The 10,784-nt window shown below is 46.0% G+C and overlaps 1 protein-coding gene and 1 pseudogene across 1 annotated transcript; both read right to left on the reverse strand.

The window, feature by feature from the left end:
* Window positions 1-1,743: 1,743 nt before the first annotated feature.
* LOC126489846 (elongation factor 1-gamma-like) lies at window positions 1,744-7,839 on the reverse strand (annotated as a pseudogene).
* A 1,295-nt stretch (window positions 7,840-9,134) lies between these two features.
* On the reverse strand, window positions 9,135-9,464 carry LOC126489832 (40S ribosomal protein S27-like). Its single transcript, XM_050124405.1, has one exon. The coding sequence runs from the start codon at window positions 9,448-9,450 to the stop codon at window positions 9,196-9,198; it is 255 nt and encodes an 84-aa protein (XP_049980362.1). The 5' UTR covers window positions 9,451-9,464; the 3' UTR covers window positions 9,135-9,195.
* Window positions 9,465-10,784: the final 1,320 nt, after the last annotated feature.

Genomic DNA, 10,784 nt, shown 5'->3' on the forward strand with positions numbered 1-10,784 from the left:
CTTGCAGCATAATCATGAAGACCAGAGTTCGGATCCCCAGAAACCATCTAAAAGCCAAACGGATTAGTAGGTGACTGAGAGACCCAGAGTCAAAATATAAAGTGGAGAGCAATAAAGGGAAGTAGCAGGATTTGATTTCCAACCTCTGCACATGTGTGCACAGGCAGGCACACCCACACATACATCAGCTCACACAGACACACACACACACACACACACACAATGAAGGGCCTTTAATTTCCTCTCTTAAGGAGGGATTTTACATACTGCTGGCTGATGAAAAACAGGACCCATTTACTTCTTTCAACATCCTCCATGGGGTGTGAAGAATTCTTGGTGCCCCCTCCTCTATATGTGCACATTCAGAGAACCTGTGCTTCTTGGAATGGGGAAGTTTCGTGGTTTCTGAGGTGACTACTTCAGGAAAGGGTGTTCCAGCCACACAGAAAGTCTTCCTCGGGCTCCTGGCCCCTGGAGGGATAATAATTAGGGTTTGTGGTGGGCGGGGCCCCAAGGACTTGCTGCAGGCAGGCCCTGTTCTGGTGGGCGAAGGTGCAGAAATGTCATGGAAGAGATAAGAGGAGCAGAGAAGAGAGGGGCAGGAATAAGAGGAGGTGCCAAACCCTAAGGAGACCCTGCAACCCACATGTTTGTGCAACTGGTTGGTTCCACAGACATGCCTCATTGAGTGTGTCCTGCCTGGACGTGCAGGTTCCAAGCAAGGGGCTGTGGAACTGATGTGTACAATATCCGTGTGCCCAGATGCAGACTTAGACATGTAAGCAATGCTTCTTGAGACAGAGTGTTATGTAGGCCAGGCTGGGTAGCCAAGGATGATCTTGAACTTCTGATCTTTCTGTTTTGGACTCTGCTGGGATTACAAGCATTTGCCACAGGTCCAGCTTTTCATGTGGTGCTAGCGGTTGAACCCGGGGCTACCAACTGAGCAACACCACCACCTCATGAATGCAAGACATCACGCCCACTGCTTTGTGCACCTGGCCTGCCTGGGCACCACATTGTGTAGGGACCGATGTGTTTACTACCCACATCTCCCATTCAGAGATACATCCCTGTGCACACAAAGGGGCAATCACCAGACCCTGTAGGACAATGGAGCTCTACAGGACACCTGCATCAACAAACCAGGAAGCCAAATACAGCCTCTGCAGCCTCAGCCCCAAAGGGCCAAGCCTGGACTGATGCCAGTTCCATCATCATCCCACCCCGCCCCTGACTTCCAGCGTATGGCTAATGGAGAAAGCCAGTCATACTCCCGTAGCCAACTCTGTAGGATGCCAGCTTCTAGTTAGCTGCCTGCAAGCGGGTCGCACTGACAGAATGTTGTATTTCGCTGCTGCTATGAAGCCCATGTAGAGGGTACTCTATCTTTCTCCCTTTCCCTGACTTCCCATGCTCTCTTTTCTCCCCCCACTTCCTCCTTTTTTCCAGTAATGACAACACAGGGCCTTACTCATACTTGGAAAGTGTTCTGCCTTTGAACTGTGCCCTTAGATCCTCTGCCACTGTGTTTTAGTCAGGGTTCTCCAGAGCAATGGAACTTAGACAATGAATATATATATGTGTGTGTGTGTGTGTGTGTGTCTATGTGTGTATACATACATATATATGTGTGTGTGTATACATACATATATATATAATATGAGACACATTTTTACTTTTGTTCTCAATGTTTTTCCTTTAATGTCCCTCATCTCCCTTGAAGGGTGGGTGTGCAGGCAACTAGGCACCAGCAAGACATGTTTGGTTGAAGATCTTCCTTTGATTGACAGCTTTAGCCATGTGCTGGAAGCCCCCCACCCCAGGAAACGTACTCTCAAACCAGGGTCTGGGTCTCCTCGATACCAGGATCCAGTTTCTGCCATGTATATGACTCATTGTCCTCCTGCCAATCTGAACTCAGCAGAAAGGCAAGCTCTTGGCCTCCGGAGACCCAAATGCTATAAACGGAGCTGCCGTTGCTGGTTCCAAAGAGAGTAACACCAGCAAAGGCATTCTCCCTCCATTTGTCCAACAGCTGGAACATTCCAGTGATGAGGTTGCAACTCATGAAGGTCTGGGTAAACTCTTGAGGGAAGTGGTGCTCAGCATGCCACAGGGACCAGCCATCCTTATCAAAGTGCTCCTACAAATACGGCAACACCACAGAAGGAGGTGTCCCCATTGTCATAATTACGCATAAACTCATCCAACACGAAAGGGCTCTTGGGCAGGTGAGTGAAGGAAGGGTCTTTGACCTCAGGCTCAGCAGCCGGTGCCTGCTCATAGTCTCCTCAGAGCTGGGCAGCTGTCTTTCTCCCTCTTTCTGCTCAGCCGAGGGCTTCTGTTTCTCCTGCGGTAAACCCTCTCCTCTCCTAGTTAGGCTGGCTTTCTGCAAACTTCTCAGCATCGGACTGGGCCATCTTCTCTCACAGGTTCACCTTCTCCAAGACTTCCCTGAAGTGGGCCTGGTTAATGCAGGGAAGGAGGTATTGGTGGGCACTGGGGAAGGTCTGTCTGGTTAAAAGAAGGCTCTACGACCCGTTTTTAGAGCCAAGCAGAATGCAGACATCTGCAATATTAGCCAGTGTCACCGACTCACCCTCCAGAAAAGTCCCTGTCTTCAAGTGAGTGCCCGGCAGCCCCAGGACGCACCTCATCTCTTTTGCATTTTCAAGGGTCTGTTTGTGGTGGTGCCTGATGCCCAAGGTAGGGGACACCCAGGCACTGGCTGGAGTGTCACCAGGTCACCGTCGGCACCCAAGCCTCTGGAGTTCTTCCCCATAGCTCCCCATTGCTTATATAACAGCAATGGTACTACTCTCAGACACACAGACTCGGTCATCACCCTCAAATGCCGGAAACTTTCCCGCAGGAAAGTTTTGGAGAAACTGGGGAACGCAGCTGGTTTGGCCAACGTGGAAGTGGGCAGATGTGAAGAGCACATGGGCCTGAGAACTTCATGTGCTGAGCAGCAATAAGGGCCTTGAAGATGTGTGTCCAGGGTCCCAGCCACCGTGGTGATGCTGCACAGAACGGGTGGGAATGTCAGTGCTGCCGAAAAGTAAGCCATCAGGGACTAGAAAGGGGATTTATCAGAACGACTTACAGACTGTGGTCCAGCTAGTCCAACAATGTCAGGCTGTGAATGAAAAATCCAGGAATCCGGTAGTTGTTGTTTAACCCACAAGGCTGGATGTCTCAGCAGTCTTCAGCATACTCTGGCATCTGAAAGAAGTAGGCTCTGATGCCAATGATGGAGTGAACTTGCTAGTGAGGTGAGAGCAAGCAGACAAAGAGCAAAGGCTTCTCTCTTCCATGTCCTTATATAGGCTTTCAGCCGAAAGCATAGCCCAGATGAGCAGTGGTTTTCACAGCTCAAATGACCTGGACTAAAGGTGCATCTTCCTACCTCATGGATCCATATTAAAAGGAGATCTTCTGTGCTTCAAATCAAGCAAAAGTCCCTCACAGGTTTGCCCTATATTTTTTGGGTTTTAGTTAATCCTATATGTAGTCAAGTTGACAACCAAGAATAGCTATCACACACTAAATTACATGCCCAACCCCTCGCTGGGGGATTCGTGGCAAATACTACACCTCCAGGCCTTGGTTCTTTCTTTCCTTTTACTTTTTATAATTTTATGGTAGAATTCACATAACATAAACTTGACTATTTTATATATAACAGTTCAGCTTGGTACAGTGATACACATTTGTCATCCTCATGACTTGAGAGGCTGAGGCACGAGGATCGCTTGAATCAAAGGGTTTGATGCTAGCCTGGGTAGGTAATATCCCCAGATACTGTCTCAAAAAAACAATAAACAAGACAAACAAAAAAGGAAAGCAGGGCTAAGGATGAAGCTCAGCTGGTAGATGCTTGCCTAGCATTCATGAAGCCCTGGGTTCCCTTCCCAGCACAGCATAAGCAGGGGAGGGGTGTGTGCCTATAATCCCAGCACTCGGGATGTGGAGGCAGAGGATCTTAGGTCCAGTGTCATCATCAGCTACATAGGGAGTTTGAGGCCAGCCTGAGACACTTGAGGTTCTGTCTTTAGAATCCAACACATAGACCCCAGTACCTGCCAAAGTCGGAATGAAGACCTAATGCACCCGAGACCTAGTCCACAGTCCCAGGATCGAGGAGAGTCCTTAAGTCTACTTTTTCTTGGTTTCTGTACTTTGACTTCTCACTGATTGTCCTTGCTAACCGAAGTGTGTCCACAGGGTGTGTTTTTCATGCATAAAAGGCAAAGAACAAAGTAGCTCTGGGCTGCATGGTTTGGGCGGGCTCCCCATGTAGCGGCCTGCTGGCGATTTGGACATGTCTGTGTGTTCTCTGGTGGGAGTACCTCACAACAGAACTTGAACAGAACCTGAAGCAGCTAGTCACGCCACATTTACAGTCAAAAGCAGAGAACCATGAATAAATGTAGGCATGTTAGAGCTCAGGTCACACATTGCACTATCAAACAGTCCAGGATCCTCCTCCTAGGGAATGGTGCAACCCACAGTGGGCATAATCAAGATAAATGCACACAAACACACCACACCCCACCTCTGCAGACAGAACTTCAGGCCAGCCTAATCTCTAGACACTCCCTCATTTAGAATCCCTTCTCCTGCAATTTTAGATTGTGCCAAGTTGATAATTAAAACTAATTATCATAGAGTTATTAATCCAGCATCATGGCCATAGGCAGCTATGATGATGAAGCCCTGAAGTGGGAGGGCAAGCCTTCGGGTCCAAGGAGGGGCTTCATTAGAACAGACAACCATCAAGGAGTCCTGATAGCAAAGAGTCTTCTGTTTCTTTCCGAACCAAAAGATTAGGCATTGTGCCATAGATAACACTATGGGTTCCCTAAAGGGGGAAACAGGCCCTTTGGTTCCCAGAACATTAGAAGAGTTATACTGTAGGCAGCGCGGTGGGGCCTTGAAGAACGAGAGGTTTCTTACTCTTAGAGCTAGTTGTTTTTGTTTTTTGTATTGTTTTTGAGAGAGAACAGTATGTGTGTGTGAAGTTGTGACCTCGTCTCTGTGCTAGAGGTCAGAAAGGCGCTATAAATCTAGTGAGACTCAAAATTATCTTGGCTCTGAGAAGTTGAACAGGGTGGGGCTGCAAGGTCACAGCTTGCTTGTTTATCAGCGCTCTCTCTCTCTCTCTCTCTCTCTCTCTCTCTCTCTCTCTCTCTGGTGGAGAGATTGCTGGGGTTGGGTGGGGACAGACCTGATTTCTTTGAAAGAGAGAGATAGCTATGACTGCCAAACCAGGAATAGAGTGCTCAGTTCACATCTATAGTCCCAGCGCCTAAGAGGCAGGGGCAGGGCGATCAAAAGTTCAAGGTCTGGCTACATAATAAATTCAAGGTTATCCTGGGTTATATGGGACCCTGTCTCAAGAAAGAAAGATCTTTTAAAGGTATTCCTGTCCAATGACTTACTTCTTCCACCAAGGTCCCACCCTTTAATGGTCTTTCAGCTTTGAGTCCATGAATGAATGAATCCATCTTTCATATCAACATACAAATATAAATACAAATACAAATATACATAAAAGCAGCCTTCAGGGGCTGGAGAGATGGCTCAGTGGTTAAAAGCATTGCCTGCTCTTCCAAAGGTCCTGAGTTCAATTCCCGGCAACCACATGGTGGCTCACAACCATCTGGAATGAGGTCTGATGCCCTCTTCTGGCCTGCAGACATACACACAGACAGAATATTGTATACACAATAAATAAATAAATATTAAAAAAAAAGCAGCCTTCAAATGCCAGGGTCCAGGGTGTCAAATCTTTGCTCCAAGTTAAATGAGTATATTAGCAATTTATTCATCAATGTGATAAATGCCTGACAAGGACAATTTAAGGAAAAAAAGGATTTGACTGGGTGCCGTGTTGGTGCACACCTTTAATCCAGCACTCAGGAGGCAAAGGCAGGCAGATCCCTGAGTTCAAGCCACCCTTTCAAACTACCCAACTTAAAGGTTTTCAAGATAGTTCACAAAGTCATGAAACTAAATTTTGAGCCTTCTAGGTCTTTCCTTAAAAGATGGTTGTCAAATGTTCAGTGTGGTGGCAAACACTTTTGAAACACAGCACGCAGAAGGCAGAGGCAGGTGGATTTCTGTGAACTAGAGTTCAGCCTAGTCTACAGAGTAAGACCCTGTCTCAAACAAACAAACAAAGGACATGATGGGAGAGATGGCTCAGTAAGTAAAGTACTTGTCCTGCAAGTATGAAATTTGGATCCTAATTTTGGATCTTTAGCACCCACGTAATGGCTGGATGTGATGCGGTGAGGGATGGCCCAGCAGTTAAAAATGAATATTGCTCTTCCAGAGGATCTGAGTTCAATACCAGAACCCACATTGGGTGACTCACAAGTACCTGTACACCAGTTCCAGGAGATCTGACATTCTCTTCTAGTATCCTAAGATGTTTACACATACCCACACATAGACATACACACAGCTACATAATTAAAATAATAGTAAAATAAATCTTGTTTCTTAAATTTTTTTTAAATTTATTTATTTTATTATGTATACAATGTTCTGTCTGTGTGTATGCCTGTAGGCCAGAAGAGGGCACCAGACCTCATTATAGATGGTTGTGAGCCACCATGTGGTTGCTGGGAATTGAACTCAGGACCTTTGGAAGAGCAGGCAATGCTCTTAACCACTGAGCCATCTCTCCAGCCCTGTTTCTTAAATTTTTGTTTTATTATTTTACATGAGTGAGTGTTTTACCTGCACATATGTCTGTGTACCACATGTGGGCAGTGCTCTTACAGGCCAGACCCCCTGGACATGGGATCCTCTGGGCCTGTAGTTATGGATGGCTGTGAGTCACCATGTGGGTGCTGGGGATCGAACCTAGGTCCTCTGAAAGATAACCTAGGGCTCTTAGCTAACTGTTGAGCCATCTCTCTAGCCTGTAAAATAAAGTTCTAAAGTGCAAACAAGGTGGAGAGCAATTGAGGAAGACAACTGCCCTGGCCTTTGATTTCCACACGCACAAGCATAGGCCTGTGCACACACAGAAGGACGGCTGTCACCTGGGCATAGTGGCACAGTTTGGGAGACTGGATCAGAAGAGTGTCGAGTTCAAGGCTTAGCCAGGCATCTGTAATTCTAGCAGTTAGGAGTCTGAGGCAGGTGGATTGCTACAAATTTTATGTCAGTCTGGGCTAGAGTAAATCCTTGTCTCAAAAAAAATAACAGTGCTGGGCAGTGGTGGCGCACGCCTTTAATCCCAGCACTCGGAATGCAGAGGCAGGCGGATTTCTGTGAATTCGAGACCACCCCGGTCTACAAGAGCAGTTCCAGGACAGGCTCAAAAGCTACACAGAAAAGCCCTGTTTCGAAAAAGCAAAAAAATAAAATAAGTAGGTAAATAAAATAAATAAAACAAAAAAGATGGCTGATAATCTTTACCTTTCTTACAATGTAGAGTCTGGGGCTCGAGCTTAAACCTTCCTGTCTGAACTTCTCAAGTGTTAGCATTATAAGCTTGTACCACCACATTTATAACATTTATAAATACATTTATAACAAAACAACAAAGCAACCCTTGAAATGTAAACTCAATGGCTGGAGTTCTAGTTGTCGCCTTGGACCATGAGGATAGTGCCACTCCTGAGGGATGGCAGAACAAGCAGTCAGAAAGATTTGGGATACCTGAGGCCTTGGTGCTGCCAGCCTACCCAAAACTGCTCATCCAGGCTTCCAAGAGAGAAAAGGATAAGCTTTCCTATTTAAGACAGTCTTATTTGGCAGGGCTGTGGGTGGAGGGTGTTCCGAATCTTCACAGCTGAACTTAAGGCTACCCGACATCAAGTAGTCTAGTGAATCAGTCTAAATTCTTAGTTGTAACCACAGAACTAATTTTAACTGGGCTGAGCAGAAAAGGAACGTGTTAAAGAATACTGGGTAATCTAAAAGTCCCGGAGAATCTGGCTTGGCATCTACTCGGGAAGAAACAGGTCTCGAAGCACATCCAAACTAGTTCAAAAGAGCCACAGCTGCTGAAGCAGATAGCATACAGGCAGATTCTTTCTCTCTCCATCATAAGATGCAAACATAGCCAACCTCTTTCGATATGGACACGCCTGGCACTTTTCTTTCTCTCAGCCTTGGGTTGCCATATGGCAAGATTCTAGCTGTGAGGGAGGTAGGAAAAAATCATCCCTAGCTGCAAGAGAAGCAGAGAAATGATCCTTAGCTGCAAGAAAGGCAAGGAAAAGGATTCTTAGCTGCAAGGGAGCAGGGGAAAATGATCACCAGGCTTCTGTGATGTTGCTGGGTAGCCAGAATGATCAGTGACTATACATACTCCAGGCTTATTATAGTTTTCCAAGCCAGAATCCCAGTGGGCTATTTGTTGGATGGAGTTTCTGATTTCTCTCTGTGTAGAGGACCTCTATGATAGATTGTGGCTAAGATTATGACTTAATCGGCTGTATCCCATATGCTTTATATTGCCTATCACTTTGAATTTAATGTATCTCTTGCCATTCTTCAGTCCATTCTAACAGGCAGCAAATAGTTTCTGGCCCAGCAGGAAATGTCCCTCATAACTTTCCCCTTAAATTTGTTTTATTTTCTTTTATCACCAAGAGGATAAGATAAGCAGTTATACCCAACTTTCAAGGCCAGGACAAAATAACTGGCTTTCCACTGCAGAGTGTGGATATCACAGTTTCTTCATCCATCAAGTGAGGGTTTTGGCAGGATGCAGTGATATGCACCTATAATCTTAGCACTTGTGAGGCTGAGACAGGAAGATGGCAAGTTTGAGGCCACTCTGGGCTTACATAGTAAGACGCTGTCACCAAACAAAACAAGCAAGTAGAAAAACATCCCGTGAGAACTATCTGACTCGTACTGACGGCCTGGGGTCTGGTGCTGCTGTTTTCTCATTCATTAATTCATTCATTCATTCATTCATTCATTCTAGGCAGGGTAGCCCTGGTTGTCCTGGAACTCCCTCTGTAGACTAGACTGGCCTTGAATTCACAGAGAAAAGTCTGCCTCTGCCTCACAAATACTGGGATTAATGGCGTCTGCCTCTGCCTCACAAATACTGGGATTAATGGCGTGTGCCACCAGCCCAGCTCTTAGTATTTTTTTTTTATATATCCAAAATGTGTTTATTGGGATGGTTCCCACTCATCTCGAATCCGGTGCTTTTCAGTGCTGCTTCCTCCTGAAGGAGCATCCTTCTGTCAGTCTTGCTTTCCCGCCTGTAGGCTGACAAAGGACAGAGGAGCAGCCGACACACAGGACTACCGTCTGTGCATGGCTAAAGACCGTGGTGATTTTATAGCATCCTGGGCACTTCACATCCATAAAGTAGGAATTGGGGCTCTGCACCAGGCGCTTTTTCTTGTGTTTCCTCTTTTCCTCCTCTGGAGAGGGATGAAGGAGATCCTTTGCGAGAGGCATGTTCTTGTAGGGAGATCGTCACCTCTGGAAAGGCAGCTCTTAGTTTTGTTTTTATGTTTTTTGTTTTTTTTTGGTTTTTCAAGACAGGGTTTCTCTGTGGCTTTGGAGCCTGTCCTGGAACTATCTCTGTAGACCAGGCTGGTCTCGAACTCACAGAGATCCGCCTGCCTCTGCCTCCTGAGTGCTGGGATTAAAGGCGTGCGTCACCATCGCCCGGCTGCTCTTAGTATTTTAATAACATTTATTTCTGTGTGTGTGTGTGTGTGTAGTCAGAGGACAGCTTTTGGAAATTGATTCTCTCCTTCTACCATATGAGTCCTAGGGATTGAACTCAGATTGTCAGGCTTCCTCAGGCCGCCAGCCTCCAAGTAATGATGACACAGAAACTTTTCTTATGAATGCTCGGCCTTGGCCTCGCTTGTCCCATTGGCTCTTTTCTATTCATCTATGCTTTCCTTCCGGGCTTTTTACCTTTCCTTCATTCTCTGTGTCCTGCTTTCCTGCTTCCTCTGGCTGGCTGGCTGGCCCCAGGCATCTCCTGTTCTTTCTCTCTTATTCTCTCTCCAGCCTAGATTCCTCCTCCTACTTATTCTCTCTGCCTGCCAGCACTGCCTATTCCTCTACCACCTAACTGTTGGCCATTTAGCTTTCCATTAGACCAATCAAGTGCCTTAGGCAGGCAAAGTGAACCAAATATCTTTACATCTTTACATAGTTAAATAAATGCAGCATAAACAAATGTAACACACCTTTACACAGCTAAGCAAATGCAGCATAAACAAGTGTAACACACACCTTTACATAGTTAAAGTAATATTCCACAACAGGCTTGATTGAAAGTGTTTTTACCCACTGAGTCTTCTTGCCAGGCCCCTGTTGTGTTTTTAAGTTTTCTACCTATACCGTATAGGGGTATAGTTTGTCGCCAAGAATTAGGAGTCATGGGACTTTCCTAAAAGCCTAGTTTCTACTGTTGAAATATGTGCTTAGAGCCGGGCAGTGGTGGTGCACACCTTTAATCCCGGCACTTGGGAGGAAGAGGCAGGCAGATCTCTGTGAGTTCGAGACCAGCCTGGTCAGTCTACAAGAGCTAGTTCCAGGACAGGCTCCAAAGCTACAGAGAAACCCTGTCTCGAAAAGAAAGAAAGAAAGAAAGAAAGAAAGAAAGAAAGAAAGAAAGAAAGAAAGAAAGAGAGAAAGAAAGAAAGAAATGCTTAGAGCTGGAGAGATAGCTCGGTTGAGAAAGTGCTTGCCTTACAAGTGTGAGGACCTACGTTTGATTCCTACAACTCATGTAAAAAGAGTTGGGTTTGGTGGCACATGCCTGTCATATG

This window comes from Alexandromys fortis, unplaced genomic scaffold (genome assembly GCF_014885135.2).
Source record: "Alexandromys fortis isolate MF-2015 unplaced genomic scaffold, M_Fortis_MF-2015_v1.1 scaffold_227, whole genome shotgun sequence".
NCBI classification, from domain to species: domain Eukaryota; kingdom Metazoa; phylum Chordata; class Mammalia; order Rodentia; family Cricetidae; genus Alexandromys; species Alexandromys fortis.